The following is a 22,000-nucleotide window of genomic DNA, read 5'->3' on the forward strand; positions in this document are numbered from 1 at the left end:
TGCTGATTTGCAAAATTCTTGTATCATTCCAAAGTATAGCAGTGCACAAGTTGTTTGTATGTATGTATGTATGTGTGTGTGTGCGTGCGCGTGCGCGTGTGCGTGTGTGTGTGCGTGTGCTTGTGTGAATGACTTAAAGGTGATTCAAAATACTCACATTCACTATTATTGCTAGACGACATGTTTGTGAAATGTCAGTCACACCCGTTGGATTTACTTCAAGAGTTTTCGGGTATTTCTGGTCCCAGCTAGACCATACAGAGACTACTTTTAGCATTCAGGCTATGAAGAGCATAGTCAACATGTGACTAGACATCAGTAAACAAATCAAAGCACTGAAAGTACTGCTGGGTATCGCGTAATGAAATGTTGAAATTAATTGCCAAGTCTGTATGTGTGTCATTCACTCATACTTTGTGCTTACAACAGTAGTGTTGAAAAATTACACCAGTTTTATTCCAAAAGTTTAATTTAAAAAAAACCAACACTTTTACAAATCGAGGGAAAATCTCATTTGCTTGCAAGAAAGTCACTTTTTACTGTAAGCTTGTAAGGACTGAGATACGTACTAATAGGTAATTTATTCTATTCATAGCAAAATGTTCATGATGACTACCTAGTAGACTGAAATTTACCATGTACTGTTTATGATGATTACCTAGTAGACTGAAATTGACCATGTACTGTTCATGATGACTATCTAGTAGACTGAAATTTACCATGTACTGTTTATGATGATTACCTAGTAGACTGAAATTTACTCTGTACTGTTTATGATGACTACCTAGTAGACTGAAATTGACCATGTACTGTTCATGATGACTACCTAGTAGACTGAAATTTACCCTGTACTGTTTATGATGACTACCTAGTAGACTGAAATTTACCCTGTACTGTTTATGATGACTACCTAGTAGACTGAAATTTACCCTGTACTGTTTATGATGATTACCTAGTAGACTGAAATTTACCCTGTACTGTTTATGATGACTACCTAGTAGACTGAAATTTACCATGTACTGTTTATGATGACTACCTAGTAGACTGAAATTTACCCTGTACTGTTTATGATGACTACCTAGTAGACTGAAATTTACCCTTTACTGTTTATGATGACTACCTAGTAGACTGAAATTTACCCTGTACTGTTTATGATGATTACCTAGTAGACTGAAATTTACCATGTACTGTTCATGATGATTACCTAGTAGACTGAAATTTACCATGTACTGTTTATGATGACTACCTAGTAGACTGAAATTGACCATGTACTGTTTATGATGACTACCTAGTAGACTGAAATTTACCATGTACTGTTTATGATGACTACCTAGTAGACTGAAATTTACCATGTACTGTTCATGATGACTACCTAGTAGACTGAAATTTACCATGTACTGTTTATGATGACTACCTAGTAGACTGAAATTGTCCATGTACTGTTTATGATGACTACCTAGTAGACTGAAATTTACCCTGTACTGTTTATGATGACTACCTAGTAGACTGAAATTTACCCTGTACTGTTTATGATGACTACCTAGTAGACTGAAATTTACCCTGTACTGTTTATGATGATTACCTAGTAGACTGAAATTTACCATGTACTGTTTATGATGATTATCTAGTAGACTGAAATTGACCCTGTACTGTTTATGATGATTACCTAGTAGACTGAAATTGACCCTGTACTGTTTATGATGACTACCTAGTAGACTGAAATTGACCATGTACTGTTTATGATGACTACCTAGTAGACTGAAATTGACCCTGTACTGTTTATGATGACTACCTAGTAGACTGAAATTGACCCTGTACTGTTTATGATGACTACCTAGTAGACTGAAATTTACCCTGTACTGTTTATGATGACTACCTAGTAGACTGAAATTGACCATGTACTGTTTATGATGACTACCTAGTAGACTGAAATTTACCCTGTACTGTCTATGATGACTACCTAGTAGACTGAAATTTACCCTGTACTGTTTATGATGATTACCTAGTAGACTGAAATTTACCCTGTACTGTTTATGATGACTACCTAGTAGACTGAAATTTACCCTGTACTGTTTATGATGACTACCTAGTAGACTGAAATTTACCCTGTACTGTTTATGATGACTACCTAGTAGACTGAAATTGACCATGTACTGTTTATGATGATTATCTAGTAGACTGAAATTTACAATTTACTGTTTATGATGACTACCTAGTAGACTGAAATTGACCATGTACTGTTCATGATGATTACCTAGCAGACTGAAATTGACCCTGTACTGTTTATGATGACTACCTAGTAGACTGAAATTTACCCTGTACTGTTTATGATGATTACCTAGTAGACTGAAATATACCATGTACTGTTTATGATGACTACCTAGTAGACTGAAATTTACCCTGTACTGTTTATGATGATTACCTAGTAGACTGAAATTGACCCTGTACTGTTTATGAAGACTACCTAGTAGACTGAAATTGACCATGTACTGTTTATGATGACTACCTAGTAGACTGAAATTGACCATGTACTGTTCATGATGATTACCTAGTAGACTGAAATTTACCCTGTACTGTTTATGATGATTACCTAGTAGACTGAAATTTACCATGTACTGTTTATGATGACTACCTAGTAGACTGAAATTTACCCTGTACTGTTTATGACTACCTAGTAGACTGAAATTGACCCTGTACTGTTTATGATGATTACCTAGTAGACTGAAATTGACCCTGTACTGTTTATGATGATTACCTAGTAGACTGAAATTTACCCTGTACTGTTTATGATGATTACCTAGTAGACTGAAATTTACCATGTACTGTTTATGATGACTACCTAGTAGACTGAAATTTACCCTGTACTGTTTATGACTACCTAGTAGACTGAAATTGACCCTGTACTGTTTATGATGATTACCTAGTAGACTGAAATTGACCATGTACTGTTCATGATGATTACCTAGTAGACTGAAATTTACCCTGTACTGTTTATGATGATTACCTAGTAGACTGAAATTTACCATGTACTGTTTATGATGACTACCTAGTAGACTGAAATTTACCCTGTACTGTTTATGATGATTACCTAGTAGACTGAAATTGACCCTGTACTGTTTATGATGACTACCTAGTAGACTGAAATTGACCATGTACTGTTTATGATGACTACCTAGTAGACTGAAATTTACCATGTACTGTTTATGATGACTACCTAGTAGACTGAAATTTACCCTGTACTGTTTATGATGATTACCTAGTAGACTGACATTTACCCTGTACTGTTCATGATGACTACCTAGTAGACTGAAATTTACCCTGTACTGTTTATGAAGACTACCTAGTAGACTGAAATTGACCATGTACTGTTTATGATGACTACCTAGTAGACTGAAATTGACCATGTACTGTTTATGATGACTACCTAGTAGACTGACATTTACCCTGTACTGTTTATGATGATTACCTAGTAGACTGAAATTGACCATGTACTGTTTATGATGACTACCTAGTAGACTGAAATTTACTCTGTACTGTTTATGATGACTACCTAGTAGACTGAAATTTACCATGTACTGTTTATGATGACTACCTAGTAGACTGAAATTTACCATGTACTGTTTATGATGACTACCTAGTAGACTGAAATTTACCATGTACTGTTTATGATGACTACCTAGTAGACTGAAATTTACCCTGTACTGTTTATGATGACTACCTAGTAGACTGAAATTTACCATGTACTGTTTATGACGACTACCTAGTAGACTGAAATATACCATGTACTGTTTATGACGACTACCTAGTAGACTGAAATTTACCATGTACTGTTTATGATGACTACCTAGTAGACTGAAATTTACCCTGTACTGTTTATGATGATTACCTAGTAGACTGAAATTGACTCTGTACTGTTTATGATGATTACCTAGTAGACTGAAATTTACCCTGTACTGTTTATGATGACTACCTAGTAGACTGAAATTTACCATGTACTGTTTATGATGATTACCTAGTAGACTGAAATTTACCCTGTACTGTTTATGATGATTATCTAGTAGACTGAAATTTACCCTGTACTGTTTATGATGATTACCTAGTAGACTGAAATTTACCATGTACTGTTTATGATGATTACCTAGTAGACTGAAATTTACCCTGTACTGTTTATGATGACTACCTAGTAGACTGAAATTTACCCTGTACTGTTTATGATGACTACCTAGTAGACTGAAATTGACCATGTACTGTTTATGATGACTACCTAGTAGACTGAAATTTACCATGTACTGTTTATGATGACTACCTAGTAGACTGAAATTTACCCTGTACTATGTATTATTGCCTCTAAAATACTAATTGTCATTGCCAAAAATCATGTTGGATAGTAAAAATGTATACATTAGTCATTATGCACACCCATACAGTACATCACAATTATTAACACTAAACTCAAGAGACCATTCTGGCAAACTGCAGGTACATCATCACCAAAGGAAAGAGTTCGTCTTCCAGAAATGACTGAAACACAAATGCAAAAATATATAATTTAATATCTAATTCACTAATATAACATGAGGAACACAATTTTTTGAGATATTTTATTACACTCTACACATTGCAGGCCTGTTTGTCACTCTAGACATTTTCATTAGAAGAATTTTGTAACGAATCATGGTATCAGAAGTATATAGTTTAGGAAACAAACAAATCAGATATCGCAATGTGTTCATGATATTCTACATGATTGGACAATATTGATGTTAGCATGCAATCAAGGTCGTGACCCCAACACATTGTTATGAGCGAAAGCCTGCAACTAGATATGAGTCACATTTGTTCTGATGTCTGTTTGTTTTGAAGTTAGAGACATTATTTCTGTATGACTTTAAGAATTCTGCAATATAACTACATTTGTAATTGATAATTATGGATTATATGGATAAATTCAACCTAAGTGTGCATGGTCTCTGAGTCCATACATACACTAGTTCAGCTTTGATCGTGGAACGGTCGTAACTACCAGGGGTAGTCACTACACGAGAAACAAAACTACATGTACTACATTGGCAACACTACCCAATTACCGATAATTAAAGACTCCTAATAGACACCTGTACACCATGATCAAAAATACACAATAATTTGAGTCCCCAACAAGTTGATGAGGCCTGCTTCTGTTCAGTCAGAATGCGAGTTTTACGTAGGTTGCAGACTCGGGCTCAGTAAATCTAGAGTGTTGCACCCTAGACATCCCTGACTGAAAGTAATAGATGTAAACACTCGGGCTCAGTAAATCTAGAGTGTTGCACCCTAGACATCCCTGACTGAAAGTAATAGATGTAAACACTCTGGCTCAGTAAATCTAGAGTGTTGAACCCTAGACATCCCTGACTGAAAGTAATAGATGTAAACACTCTGGCTCAGTAAATCTAGAGTGTTGAACCCTAGACATCCCTGACTGAAAGTAATAGATGTAAACACTCTGGCTCAGTAAATCTAGAGTGTTGAACCCTAGACATCCCTGACTGAAAGTAATAGATGTAAACACTCTGGCTCAGTAAATCTAGAGTGTTGAACCCTAGACATCCCTGACTGAAAGGAATAGTTGTAAACACTCGGGCTCAGTAAATCTAGAGTGTTGAACCCTAGGAGGTAGCTAAATGGTCCAAAATTGAACAGTTGCGGGGCAAAGTGCTAGATCTAGCACTTCGCCACTTTTTGAAAAAGTGCTAGATCTAGCACTTCGTCAGTTTTCGCCGAAGTGCTAGATCTAGCACTTCGCCAGAAAACAACGAAGTGCGGGACTGTAAACAACGAAGCGCCTCCAACGGCTTTATATAACGTGGTCGTTCGCATCGATAAACGTCACATACATGCGTCATGTCAGTAGTCCGTGTACGTGGTCGTGTGGCGCATGATCGACTCCAAAACTTTAATATCTTTGGCCGATTGTAACAACAACGACACGATTTATCTGAAGTTTGTTAAATGTTTGCCGAGTAAAACGGCCGGTTGAAAGTTCACGTTGCCGTACGTACGGGGTTGTGTCCCGGGGGTTGTGTGTTCTGTTACAAACATGCCTTGTCAATACATCGCGGTGGATGGACTTGCGCGATCACAGAAACAAGTGTTATTATTTTACCCCTTTCATATACAATTGGCTAAAACACGTCAATATCATCGATATTATCGACATTGTATTGTATTCGGGAGTGCCTGTGGGTGGGACTGTACTTCAGAATCTGCAATCTACTCTGTAAACAAGGACTAGCCACTCAGTATTTCTTGTACCATGTCTATTTTAGAGCGGGAAAGATATCAATCATAACGTCTTGAAATAAATTTGAAAATCACTGAAATCTTTATCCAGTATCCAACTTTCAGTATAATCATCAGTATCAGTATAATGTGCTTATTTTCATTCTAATCTATGAAGTAGTAGAACAAGAATATTGTGCAAAATCATGTCATAACTCTGGTGATTTACAGGAGGTAGAGCGTAGAGGTAGAGCCTCTGGGGACACATTTATTCTATAAAATCTTTAAAATTTCTCCAAACTGTTTGAACGGATAGTTTTATTTTGTTGATCTCTCTGAAATGACAAAATCAATATGGGGGTCATTGTGTTTGTTTTTAAACAAAGCGACACCCCTTTCTTTCCCCGGATCCTGGATTTGGCAGCCATGCTGGATTCTAAAAAAAAGGATAAGTTTGACAATATGCACTTTATTTTCGGGATGCATTCCATGTTAACCTGCGATGTGCTTTTAAGACATACTATAGTCGTTCCCACTTATCACAACCCTACCTATGAGCTCCCACAATCTTTCTCGTATAAACCATTTTCTATCGCTATTTCTCGAACGGTCGTCATCTGTATTTCTTACTTTTGTTAATGATATGCAATCCAGTTCACGAAGTGGCGTTTATTACTGCTCTACGATCCTCGGCGTCACACTACGCTAAATTGTAGCATTATGAAGTCACTTCCTCTGGACCGAACCAAACTATAACCGATGGCTATTATTATTACACATTGGATATAATTTCTGAGCGAACAGGAATTACATAAGGGACGATGAAGTTGGTGATTGTCTAGGAATGCAAAAAAATTCCGATAAACAGTAATGTCGTGATGATTTACTTGAGATCTGGCGAAGTCACGGATTATTTATTGTCGTTGTTTTCAGTCAAGAAGTTGGCAGTACCAAGTATATGGAATTTACAAAACAGTAGTAACGGGTTATCTATAGATTTCTATCAAAATATTAACAGCAATGATTTGCTGAAATTAAAATTGTTCACACGAATATGTTTTCGCACTTATGTTTTCGATAGCAATATTTTTTGTCATCTATTAACGATCTGATAATACTGAAAGAAGTGAATCTATTCAATAGAAATATAGTGAACGTGATATAAACTTACACCCTGACTTTATTTTCGTGTTCAACGATCAAGAAAAATCTTCGCTCTCGCATCTCTGACACACACTAAACCCCCCCCCCCACACACACACCAAGAAATTCAGTTTTCCTTTATATTATTTCTTTGTCATGCAATGTTACAAATGTCACTGTCATTAAATCTGCAGTATGAAGTCTGTGATGCACGCCGAACTAAATGTAAATCTTCGAAGTTTCGAGTGTATGGGAGTGCGTTATTTGACATGAACAGTTGTCAAAATGGAGGTCTACGGTTGTTGGTAGTGGTGTCAAGCCGTTGTCAAGTACAGAGTATGAAACGTGGTACCTAAACAACTACGTGCTATAGTTGAAGTCTGTGACGCACGCCGAACAAAATTAAAATGTTCGTAGTTTCGACTGCGTTATTTGACGTGACAGCTAGCTGTCCAAAATGGCGGTCTGCGGTTGTTGGTAGTGGTGTCAAGCCGTTGTAAGGAGTACGAAACGTGGAAGGGAAACGACCACGTGCTGTACTTTTCGCCGCATAGAACATCGAAAAAGTACAAAACTGAACGTTACTAAAAATTACGAAGTAGAAACTTGTTTGTGCATTGGCAAAACATACGGAAAATCAAACTCTAAGGTCGATAAACACAGGAAGTAACATTTTACACTGAGAGTAATAACATGTCCATTACCGGTATAACATGACATATATTTACCGATGACTCCTAGCACTTCGCCACTCTTTGTTGTGTTGAAGTGCTAGATCTAGCACTTCGCCACTTTTTGACAAAGTGCTAGATCTAGCACTTCGTCAGTTTTCGCTAGAGTGCTAGATCTAGCACTTTGTCAAAAAGTGGCGAAGTGCTAGATCTAGCACTTTGCCCCGCAACTGTTCCGATTTTGAATTCTTTGTTACATGACCCTAGACATCCCTGGCTGAAAGTAATAGATGTAAACACTCGGGCTCAGTAAATCTAGAGTGTTGCACCCTAGACATCCCTGACAGAAAGTAAGAATAGATGTAAACTCACTGTCAGTGGCACAAGCCAACCGTGCGACAATACAAGACCACAACAAAAACTGTGAAACATTTTACAGGTCACTCTCATTTCATATATAGACAATAAAATTAGGTCAGCTTTAATTTTGTCTTGCCCAGGTAGTCAAAGGCCTACACTGCAAAACCATTGAACTTTAGTAGCAATCGACTTCTGGGACAGGAAAAAATCGGCAATCGGAATATTATGCTTGGTTTGAATTATTATTTTTTGAGTTCTAGTTATCATTAGAGGCATCTTGATATTGACTTATTATTGACTTTATTGAGGTCCAAATCAGGAACAGAATTTGACGATCACCTTGAACCTGATACACTCTCCAAAATCACTAGCATTTTTAGCTCCTGTTTGGGAGCTGATGTCGTGGTTATGTCTGTCTGTCTGTCTGCCTGTCCGTCCGTCTGTCTGTCTTTCTGTCTGTCTGTCTGTCTGTCTGTCTGTCTGTCTGTCTCTGTCTGTCTCTGTCTGTCTCTCTGTCTGTGCAGAAATTTTGTTCCAATGAAATCTCAAAAAGTGCTGAAGCAAATGTTCTGTAATTTACTATGTGGCATTCTCAGGCTATAACATAGTGCTGGTTATTTTTGGGTTGGAGTGGCTTGCATAATTGATGTTAATTTGCATAATTAATGATTTTATAAATGTGGCTCTACATTCAAAATGGCTGCAGATATGATGGTATAGAGTCAATTAATTGCTGATATGCATATTTGTTGAACTTTTGCAATAAGGGATATATAGCCAGGACTGTACCGAATTCAATTGAACTTGCTACAGATATTGATTACACAAAGGTATGACAATACAGAAAGACATTTCAAAGTCTTGTGTCAAGTAATTGCACAGTTGCATATTTAACTAAGTTTTGTAATTAAATGTAATGTAGAATGCCTGCACTTTATAATGAATGGTGTGAGTGTATTGCAGTCACTGTACTGATGGTTTTTGGTTGGAGTGGCTTGCATAATTAATACTAATTTGCATAATTCTGATTTTATAAATGGGGCTATACATGCAGAATGGCTGCACCAAATTCAATGAAACTTGCTACATCTACGTATCGTACAAAGGTATATGGGAGCATTTTCAGTTCATCTGTGGTCACTATTGTAGGACATGACACCTGCAATCTATCAAACATGGTAAAATCATCATTGAAAGAAGAATTTATCACTCTTAAGTAAATTCTGATGAGTATCAAAGTTAGAATTACTACTGTCTACCATTGCTTACTATACTAACTGACATAAGACAGTACCCTCTATCATGTCAGAATCCCCAAAAGGGAGAATAATAGGCAGTATAACTAAATTCATGGCTGCTCAGGTCGGCTTCTGATTGCCAGTTTTAATTCTTTTTGTTTCTTACTTGTCATGTAATTTTGAATAGGTCGCCTAGCATTTACTAGTTAAGAGACATATAAAGAATATTTTTCAAGGTTGTGGTATAAGGCATTTTGAATCACCTTTAAAGTCAAAAACCACCAGACCGATTGCTTTGGTATTTGGTGGGGACATTAATTATGGTGTATAGATGGAAATTATTCATTACAAATGAAAATGATCGCCTATGAGATGTTCATTTTGGGACAAAAAACATGATTCTTGGTGTGAAAAAATGCTTTGACTAGAAATGAAAGGTTATAGTTTTATTGATGTCATGAAATCATGAAATCTTTTATGGGCTACTTCCCACCTCTGTGTAAATGGCATCAAGATAAACCTCTGTTTTACAGTTGCTTGGAAACACTGTTTTTAGCACAACTGAATTAAATCACTGATTATAACAGGTTCATTCATGCTACAGATATGATAAAGAGTCTTGTCCATCTGCCCATACTTGTAGCAATAGCCAAATACAGTTGTGCTATAACTCCATTGGTGCTATTTTTAATATAGACTTACATACATGTTTGCAACTCCAGTTTCTTCAATTACTTGTGCTGCAGCCTGTAAGAGAAAATGTTAGATGATAACAAGATTAAGTGTGAACTTGTACTTGTACATGTATCTCAACAAATCCTTTGTACCTTGCAAATCAACTGAAAAAATAGGTGCCATGTTTGCAGAATGATGCAAGAAGACAAAATCTTGGGAAATTCCTGGCAAGAATGCTGTATTAAGAAATACACTTCTTGTCATCACAATGTTATTTCTAACTACATAAACTGACTTTTTTTTTTCAATATTTGCTAACACAGTGCTGAACCAGTGCATTCCCAATCCATGTTCCAATGGTGGTACATGTTTTCCCCAATCTGGAAGCTGTACAGCCTATACTTGTTCATGTCCTGGATGTTACACTGGAATTACTTGCAGTACATGTAAGTTAATGTAGTGCTTTCCAGTGTGCCCTGTAATGATAGTCAAGTTTTGTTGTTGTGAGTTGGCATTTCTTGTGAGTCACTACAGTAAAGGATAGGGTTACACCTAATTTTGGTGCATCACTAGAAATTGTGTGCATCAGTGGCATGTCAAATTCACTTTAGATATAGAGGGCACACTTGTGCTTACCATTTCTTTTATACCACATGCATGTACATGCATGCTTATGACTCAGCTAGATTTTGTTGTGATGTTCAGAACATCAGCTTTCTTATTCAGGATAGTAGTCAGGGTACTGGGTTTGGCGTAAAACTTTCAACAGACTTCACCATGACAGAAACCAGACTATCACTTTGAATATTTGAACTTTGCAATGATGATAGTTTGTTTGAATGTAGACAATCTGCCCTTTAGTATTGTGTATGTGGTGTTAATCCACTATGTGGTGTTAATCGTCTAATCAATTTACACTGTTCGCATGTTTTTGTTGTCATTGAAGTTAAATTTCATCCTTTTGTAGCACTACTAAAAGTAAAATGTTCTTTGTAGTTGTCAAAAACCATTGTTCTCTGATTGAAACAAAAATGTGATTTTTGGTAAAAATCTTAAAATCCAAACTACTCGACAGAAATGTGGTGGGAATCTTCTCAGGAATGTGTAGATGAAAGTTTGTTCATGACATGATGATCCCATCAGTGATATGCAAATTAGGTAAAAAAATGTGACTTTTTGGTCAAAATTTGGTAATTCTGAAATAACCAGGCAGATTAGGCATGTTTGTTGGGATGTGAAAATCATTAATTATTCAGGCAGTAAATATATTTTAGATATTTTATCGAAAACAATTGATTTGATGTTGTTTTGATTTTCTTTAATTTTGCTTCTTTTATAGTACAAGATCCATGTCAACCAAATCGATGTCTGAATGAAGGTACCTGCACATCTAGAGCTGGGTCCTGTACACTATATGACTGCACTTGTCCAGAGTGCTACACCGGAACATTCTGTGAATCCAGTAAGTCAAAACGTGATTAAATGGTACAGTACAATATCATTACTTTGGAATGGTAAATTGGAAACGAATGTGACATTTTGATTCATCAGCTACGGACCTTGATCATGCAATTAAGATCCATTACAGTAGATGAATTGAAATGTTGCATTCTTTTCCACTTTATATTCCAAAGTAACTGTATTATTCTGTCTCATTGATTCTTGGAACCATGAACAATATATTCTTCATGATTAACTGGTACCCTTGTGTAGATATGTACCAGAGCAAATGTCATTTTTACTTACTGACAGATACACCATAAGAGCAGTTTTAAATAGAGAATAAAACAGCACATCCTTGCAGGTACACTTTATAGGTAATCAGTACCCCCACCGACACACTTTCCAGATAGACAACATTCTAACTCAGTTACACTTTCCAGATATACAACATTCTAACTCAGTTACACTTTCCAGATAGACAACATTCTAACTCAGTTACACTTTCCAGATAGACAACATTCTCACTAGTTACACTTTCCAGATATACAACATTCTAACTCAGTTACACTTTCCAGATATACAACATTCTAACTCAGTTACACTTTCCAGATAGACAACATTCTAACTCAGTTACACTTTCCAGATAGACAACATTCTAACTCAGTTACACTTTCCAGATAGACAACATTCTAACTCAGTTACACTTTCCAGATATACAACATTCTAACTCAGTTACACTTTCCAGATAGACAACATTCTAACTCAGTTACACTTTCCAGATAGACAACATTCTAACTCAGTTACACTTTCCAGATAGACAACATTCTAACTCAGTTACACTTTCCAGATAGACAACATTCTAACTCAGTTACACTTTCCAGATATACAACATTCTAACTCAGTTACACTTTCCAGATAGACAACATTCTAACTCAGTTACACTTTCCAGATAGACAACATTCTAACTCAGTTACACTTTCCAGATAGACAACATTCTCACTAGTTACACTTTCCAGATAGACAACATTCTAACTCAGTTACACTTTCCAGATAGACAACATTCTCACTAGTTACACTTTCCAGATAGACAACATTCTAACTCAGTTACACTTTCCAGATAGACAACGTTCTAACTCAGTTACACTTTCCAGATATACAACATTCTAACTCAGTTACACTTTCCAGATAGACAACGTTCTAACTCAGTTACACTTTCCAGATATACAACATTCTAACTCAGTTACACTTTCCAGATAGACAACATTCTAACTCAGTTACACTTTCCAGATAGACAACGTTCTAACTCAGTTACACTTTCCAGATATACAACATTCTAACTCAGTTACACTTTCCAGATAGACAACGTTCTAACTCAGTTACACTTTCCAGATAGACAACATTCTAACTCAGTTACACTTTCCAGATAGACAACATTCTCACTAGTTACACTTTCCAGATAGACAACATTCTAACTCAGTTACACTTTCCAGATAGACAACATTCTAACTCAGTTACACTTTCCAGATAGACAACATTCTCACTAGTTACACTTTCCAGATAGACAACATTCTAACTCAGTTACACTTTCCAGATAGACAACATTCTAACTCAGTTACACTTTCCAGATAGACAACATTCTAACTCAGTTACACTTTCCAGATAGACAACATTCTCACTAGTTACACTTTCCAGATAGACAACATTCTAACTCAGTTACACTTTCCAGATAGACAACATTCTAACTCAGTTACACTTTCCAGATAGACAACATTCTAACTCAGTTACACTTTCCAGATAGACAACATTCTAACTCAGTTACACTTTCCAGATAGACAACATTCTCACTAGTTACACTTTCCAGATAGAGAACATTCTCACTAGTTACACTTTCCACATAGACAACGTTCTAACTCAGTTACACTTTCCAGATAGACAACATTCTAACTCAGTTACACTTTCCAGATAGACAACATTCTAACTCAGTTACACTTTCCAGATAGACAACATTCTAACTCAGTTACACTTTCCAGATAGACAACATTCTAACTCAGTTACACTTTCCAGATAGACAACATTCTAACTCAGTTACACTTTCCAGATAGACAACATTCTAACTCAGTTACACTTTCCACATAGACAACATTCTAACTCAGTTACACTTTCCACATAGACAACATTCTAACTCAGTTACACTTTCCAGATAGACAACATTCTAACTCAGTTACACTTTCCAGATAGACAACATTCTCACTAGTTACACTTTCCACATAGACAACATTCTAACTCAGTTACACTTTCCAGATAAACAACATTCTCACTAGTTACACTTTCCAGATATACAACATTCTAACTCAGTTACACTTTCCAGATAGACAACATTCTAACTCAGTTACACTTTCCAGATAGACAACATTCTAACTCAGTTACACTTTCCAGATAGACAACATTCTAACTCAGTTACACTTTCCAGATAGACAACATTCTAACTCAGTTACACTTTCCAGATAGACAACATTCTAACTCAGTTACACTTTCCAGATGTACAACATTCTCACTAGTTACACTTTCCAGATAGACAACATTCTAACTCAGTTACACTTTCCAGATATACAACATTCTAACTCAGTTACACTTTCCAGATAGACAACATTCTAACTCAGTTACACTTTCCAGATAGACAACATTCTAACTCAGTTACACTTTCCAGATAGACAACATTCTAACTCAGTTACACTTTCCAGATAGACAACATTCTAACTCAGTTACACTTTCCAGATAGACAACATTCTAACTCAGTTACACTTTCCAGATAGACAACATTCTAACTCAGTTACACTTTCCAGATAGACAACATTCTAACTCAGTTACACTTTCCAGATAGACAACATTCTAACTCAGTTACACTTTCCACATAGACAACATTCTAACTCAGTTACACTTTCCACATAGACAACATTCTAACTCAGTTACACTTTCCAGATAGACAACATTCTAACTCAGTTACACTTTCCAGATAGACAACATTCTCACTAGTTACACTTTCCACATAGACAACATTCTAACTCAGTTACACTTTCCAGATAAACAACATTCTCACTAGTTACACTTTCCAGATATACAACATTCTAACTCAGTTACACTTTCCAGATAGACAACATTCTAACTCAGTTACACTTTCCAGATAGACAACATTCTAACTCAGTTACACTTTCCAGATAGACAACATTCTAACTCAGTTACACTTTCCAGATAGACAACATTCTAACTCAGTTACACTTTCCAGATAGACAACATTCTAACTCAGTTACACTTTCCAGATGTACAACATTCTCACTAGTTACACTTTCCAGATAGACAACATTCTAACTCAGTTACACTTTCCAGATAGACAACATTCTAACTCAGTTACACTTTCCAGATAGACAACATTCTAACTCAGTTACACTTTCCAGATAGACAACATTCTCACTAGTTACACTTTCCAGATAGACAACATTCTAACTCAGTTACACTTTCCAGATAGACAACATTCTAACTCAGTTACACTTTCCAGATAGACAACATTCTCACTAGTTACACTTTCCAGATAGACAACATTCTAACTCAGTTACACTTTCCAGATAGACAACATTCTAACTCAGTTACACTTTCCAGATAGACAACATTCTAACTCAGTTACACTTTCCAGATAGACAACATTCTAACTCAGTTACACTTTCCAGATAGACAACGTTCTAACTCAGTTACACTTTCCAGATAGACAACATTCTCACTAGTTACACTTTCCAGATAGACAACATTCTAACTCAGTTACACTTTCCAGATATACAACATTCTAACTCAGTTACACTTTCCAGATGTACAACATTCTAACTCAGTTACACTTTCCAGATAGACAACATTCTCACTCTGTAAAAAATGTGACATGCAACTATGCAATAAACAACGTGGTGTTGCACATGTACATTGCATATCATTTGTAAATTAGCTGAGGTTTGTATTTTGCATGAAATTGTCACCCAGAAATATGCTGAAAAAAATTGATTTTGATCGACTATTTAAATCGTGACATGTGGATATATGGGAAATAAGTACAATCAAAACATAGATTTATGTATTTTTTTGCTTACTCTTTTCTCATCTAGGAATCAACCAGTGTCTACCAAATCCTTGTCAGAATGGAGGTTATTGTCAGGCTACTCCAAACTCATGTACTGCATTAACTTGCATTTGTGTTGGTTGCTATGTTGGGGATATGTGTGAAACTCGTAAGTGTTTGAGATATCTTTGTTGTATCTAATCAAATGCAATGAATGGTGTTTTGACTGAAATTTATAGCAATACAGGAGTAAAAGTTTGGTGGGTTATAAATGTTGCATTAATTTACTACCAGTAATGTTTAATATACTACTGTAATATAATTATTCTTGAATCTTTCATGAATTTAGTCAAGAATCCATGCTCACCAGACCCATGTCAGAATGGTGGCTTCTGTCAACAAACATCATGTGACACCTATAGATGTTCATGTCAATCATGCTTCACTGGTGATAATTGTCAAACAAGTAAGTTTTTACCTCCCATAAGGGGAGGTAGTGTTATTTGTTATTGATTTGTCTGTCTGTCTGTCTGTCTGTCTGTCTGTCTGTCTGTCTGTCTGTCTGTCTGTCTGTCTGTCTGTCTGTCTGTCTGTCTGTCTGTCTGTCGGTCGGTCGGTCGGTCGGTCGGTCGGTCGGTCGGTCGGTCGGTCGGTCGGTCGGTCGGTCGGTCGGTCGGTCTTTCGGTCGGTCGGTCTTTCGGTCGGCCGGTCGGTCGGTCGGTCGGTCGGTCTGTCTGTCTGTCTGTCTCTGTCTGTCTGTCTGTCTGTCTGTGTCTGTCTGTCTGTCTGTCTGTCGCTATATCTAAAAGAATTGGGATTGGTTTTAAGGAATGATTAAATGTACAAAATCTCTGAAATAAAGGTACTTTGTATTTATTTTTTGTTTTGTTTTTGCAAACGATGAAAATGTCAGAACTCTGTAGCCATTACTATTCTTGCATTATAAATATGCTCTGTTGTTGTAATTATAAAATGTCTCGCAAATCATACCACATATACATTTTTGTTTGTTTCATAGGGATGGATCAGTGCACACCAAATCCATGTTTGAATGGTGGTACTTGTGATGCTATTGCAGGGTCATGCACTGCGTATAATTGTCGTTGTCTTGGATGCTATACAGGACCCACATGTAGTATACGTATGTCAAACTTATTTCTTCAAATTTTTCTCGGAAAATTCACACAAACTGACTGGGTAAAGATTTTTCAACTTTCATTGTATAGTAATTAGTATTTTTGAGTTTTGATATTTGTAATGGCCAGCTAGTAGCGTGACTCAATACATGTACATTATCTTACAAAAATACATTGCAGCTAAAAAAAAAAAGGTTTCCAAAAATTAATTTGGAGCTGAAGTTGGAATAAATTGCTGTTTATCTACAATTATTGTGCACCAAAATAAACATGTTTACAGAACCATAAAGTGCATCCCTTGTGCCTAATTCAGGTCAAAGGGCAAGTGAAGGTTGGTGTGTAAAAATTCATTGACAACATATTATATTAATTTACTATTTTCTCCCTGACAGTCCAAGATCCTTGTGAACGTAGACCATGCCTGAATGGCGGTAGCTGCAATGAACTGACATGTACTACATATGAATGTAGTTGTCCTGGCTGCTACACTGGAACAAACTGCCAACAATGTATGTATCTATTACAGATATTCTTTGAACAAATTTACTTGATAGTGATAATAATGTCAAGTTGTAGCAAAACTCACCATTAAACAAAACTTTCAAAGATTGATAATTGTACTGCACCCTTAGTTTGGAGACCTATCTAAGACCTATCTAAGACCAAAACTATTCCAAATAATGCAATCTCTGTTTTACCGGTAGATTGAATTTCAAATAAATTCCAAATAATGAAAGTTGTTAGCATTAAGATCTGAAGTGAACGAACTGACAAAATCATTCAACAAAATATTCATTAACCATACATACTAGTGATAAATATGACTATGAAATGATTTGTTTTGTCTTTCAGTGTTGAATCAGTGCCAACCCAATCAGTGTTTGAATGGTGGGCAGTGTCTTGCTGTGGCTAACTCCTGTACTGATTTCACTTGTCTCTGTCCTAACTGTTATGAAGGGGACATGTGTCAAACACGTAAGTCTGTATCTGTAGTAAATAACCAAATAATGGTGGTAGTGATGTTGGTGTGGGAGAGGTGGGGGTGAGGTCACACCTGTATGCTGGGGTGAATTGGTAAAACAGTTTCCTCTACTATTATTATGAACCTCTAGTATTGACAATTTATTCACTTATATCTTAATGCTTTCATGAAAGTTTTGTGAGAAATTTCTCACTGACACCTGACCTCTGGAACATTGCTTTTGCTTGCAAATGCTAACTAGTTTCATCATGTGTTTACCAATGTCTACAGACTACTTCTATAGTAATTCTCTGTTGACTAGTATATTGCATATACTCCAAATAACAGCTAAAGCCACTGTGAAATTAAGCTAAAATGACTACTGGTCATAAAGACTGACAGGTAGCAAAAAACTGCTGGTCCTTACGGAAAACTACAGGTCCATACTCAATGCGCAGTTCACATTCACGACCTGTATCTACAACCCCCCCCATAAAGATCAAATGATCACTAAAATAAAAGAGAGTACAACGAATTATCTAATATCCACTCTTTATTTCATCAAAATATTATTTGTTCGTACAGTGAAACATTTCCACTCACAGTCAAAAATAACTTGGAAGCAGATTTGGGATTCACTTCTAAGTAATTTTTTTGACTCTGTGAGCACAAATTGTCCTTTGTCACTATGAACCCAGTTCATTCTTGCATAAATCTGTTCTGTTATTCACTGAATGTATTCATTCCATGCAGATACATAGATTATAGATAATATGGGTGAATTAATCATTAAATCTACATTATCTGTAATCTCAAAGAGATCACAGTCTTCTCCTTCCTCACTGTTCGATTCACTAAATTCTGAATCACATGATCCAAAGTCAGATTCATCGTCTGTGTCAATCTTATGTAGCAGCAACAGAATCCTCAACACCTGAGGTAGAATCAACATCATTAAGTTGAGATTGTTTGTCAGCCTTGTAGGTTGGTCTGCGACTGCAATGTATGTTCAATGGTGACTCTTTGACCTTCTGTTTGAGTGTCAGCTACAAAATTTGAATGACGAAAGTTCGCTGACAAATGGACCCATAGAATTATAATAATGATAATAATAATAATAAACTTTATTTAGACTCGATAGCCTCATAGGTAAAAAGCCTTGTTTCCATGTCAAAGTACCAGAGAATAAAAGATATATTTGATGATATCAGTACCTTGTGAGCAGACAGCTGCCCGTATGCACAGTGCACGGTTTGCAATACATCTCCTCGTTGTAGTACAGTAACCCGTTAGTAAATTCTGTCTGCCAAGTAGCTGCAATAATTGTAGCCTTTGTTGTGATGTTGAGGAATTTTTCTTCATGCTTTTCTTCGTTCTGATGTTTAACTGGAAGCAAACGCTACAATGCCTGTAATGTTAACACAAATAGACGGAAGTGATCTGAATCTGAATCGCCAAGTTGGATGGATTTTTCTGCTAAATTACACCTTACCTGCCAAAAAATCGGACATTTCCCAACTCCGACATTAAATCGGACTTCAAGACCAAAGAAATGTTCAGAGGTATCCTGTCAAAATCGGCGAAAGTAGCAATGCATGCAGCATTTTGAAACTGGTAGTATGCTGACATCTCGCTCGCATTTCAGTGTGATTTCGTCTATTTGAGTTTGCCCAGCATGAATTATAATGTTTGCTTCCAGTTAAACATCGGAAGGAAAAAAAGCACAAAAAAACCAGTTGAATAAAAAACCGACAAAATCACAAAAAAAGCTACAAGATTATTGCTGTTATCTGTCAAGCAGCCTGAAACGATCGCCTTCTGTTCTTGTATTGTATACTGATGCGGGTTAGTGCCCTGGGCGGATTTAACCCACCCACACCCTCAACTGGTGGATGGGTGGTTAACTGCATATTACCTATTTTTGTTGAGGTTAATAAAACCATGTCTAATATTTACTGTAAATGTTGCAAACGCGCAAATGAAACAGACTGATAAAAAGTTCTGACGATACATAACAGTTCTGGCCCACCTGCCAGGAACTTGGAGTGTTTAGATTTCTGGAAACCTGCCAGGAACTAGGAGTGTTTAGATGTCTGGAAACAACATAATAATTAAGAGCACAACAATGCAACAAATTAAAGGTTCTGAATGGTTGACATGTCACCGCCAAGTAAATTGTAACAATTTCAGAACATAATGTAAATGTAGCCACACCAGGGCTGGAAGTTAACTTCACTGAGTACTTGCCTAAAGAACTTCACTGAGTACTTGCCCTTTTGGGCAAGTGAACTACGATGTCCACTTGCCCAAATGGCAAACCTACTTGCCCACAATATTTAATGATTATTATTCTCTGACAGTTCATTACATTTAATTGTCCATCAGTGTTGGTCATCTTGAATTTCAATTCCTTGTACTCACGATTTACAGTGTCAAAGTCATTATTCATTAAGGGAATTGAAAAGTGTTGAATAAGCTGTTGTAGTTCATCACTACCATGAACAATCAATTGATCTCTTCCATCTCTTGGCCACAGTGAAATATCAAACACTGTTGATGCTGAATGCAGAAATGGATTAAATCTCTGCTTTGTAAGTCACACATCAGTACACTGCACTGGTCTCAAGTTACCTATTCAGTAAGAACATATGTTCTGAAACCTAGATCAGCTGTTCCTACACCCCCTCCGTGTTATGTCACATGTAATCCAAGCATGTACTTGCCAGGTTTTCCCAGAGGGGTGTAATTGTCATTCAGTGTAAACTTGACACCCACAAGATTACAGTAATGAGACCTCATGTATCATAAAATGGCTGCTGGACGATCTGATGATCGAGTGGATCGAATCTTGGGATTTGTTTTCATTTTTGCATGCCTATGAAATTTAAAAGTCTAATGGCACTAAAGAAGAATTGAAACTGTTAGCTTTATTTTGACTGTATTATTCTGTAACCTTGGATTTGAAAGCTTGGTAGTTTGTCCCAACAGCAGACGACTACAAATTTTGCCATAGAGAATACATTGTAAGCCCATTTAGGATATCATTGTTTTGCAATAGAATATGAAACATTTTAGTTTGAAATTGTGTGATTTTGCAACATTTTAAATCTTCTGAGGTAGAGCACTGCAGGCAAACATCAATGAAAGGTTGTGTGAATTCATTTTTAGTGGCACGAAAGCACAAGAAATGAGCGTGAACATCGTGTCATGTGAGATATAATGACATGAAACATAATACATGAACAAATAAAAATCTTGTATGATTCACCATGATAGCATTTCAACCTTTTATTAACTCACACATTCACCATTATCTCATCCAATTTTATTTAATGGGTAAGGTACCTAAACACATTCACCATTATCTCATCCAATTTTAGTTAATGGGTAAGGTACCTAGATTGCAAACAATTTATCCATTATTGTGGGTTTGTCAGTCTTCCTTGATGAACAAATGAACAAATACATGGTCAGGAGGGAGGGTGGGGTGGGCTGTTTACTGCAACTATTCTAAAAATAGACATTGTCTAAACAAACACACTGGGCGCTTGCCCGTGTGAGGGCGCTAACCCGAGCAATTACGGTATGTGTGCTGTTGGCGTCTTTCTTGCTCTGTCTATTTCGTCTTCTACAGTGTAAAGGCTCATGGCCGCACGCCCTCTAAATATCACCATATACTTACAAATACAACATGGAACTGTGTCAAACACGTTAAATGTTTTGTATACTTTGAACAGTAAACTTTACAGTGATTATGGTGGCGACACATGTGCTGTGTAAAATGAGTCTGAATGTCTAAGACATTCTGATAAGTCAAGACACGAATAATTAGAGAAATTCAACCAATCATGTGATTTCTAACAAAGTAAATGCTGTATGCTACACCATATGTAGACTTGATATTAACATTGACAACAACAATAGCAAGCTAGCTCTGATGCTTGACAGGTTAATTTCATGTAGGTAAAATTGGATATATCTTTGATGTATTTACTACAAATATTTACTACAAA

General features: G+C 36.4%; 1 protein-coding gene across 1 annotated transcript in view; it reads left to right on the forward strand.

Annotated features, from left to right (window-relative positions):
* Window positions 1-22,000, forward strand: part of LOC144435554 (uncharacterized) — a 450,358-nt gene that overhangs the window by 40,771 nt on the left and 387,587 nt on the right. The window contains exons 28-34 of the mRNA XM_078124141.1: window positions 10,672-10,794; window positions 11,688-11,810; window positions 15,937-16,059; window positions 16,240-16,356; window positions 16,909-17,031; window positions 17,419-17,535; window positions 17,879-18,001. Coding sequence (XP_077980267.1) covers window positions 10,672-10,794; window positions 11,688-11,810; window positions 15,937-16,059; window positions 16,240-16,356; window positions 16,909-17,031; window positions 17,419-17,535; window positions 17,879-18,001 — 849 coding nt within the window. The remainder of the gene's footprint in view (window positions 1-10,671; window positions 10,795-11,687; window positions 11,811-15,936; window positions 16,060-16,239; window positions 16,357-16,908; window positions 17,032-17,418; window positions 17,536-17,878; window positions 18,002-22,000) is intronic.

The sequence above is a fragment of the Glandiceps talaboti genome, chromosome 5 (genome assembly GCF_964340395.1).
Source record: "Glandiceps talaboti chromosome 5, keGlaTala1.1, whole genome shotgun sequence".
Taxonomy (NCBI): domain Eukaryota; kingdom Metazoa; phylum Hemichordata; class Enteropneusta; family Spengelidae; genus Glandiceps; species Glandiceps talaboti.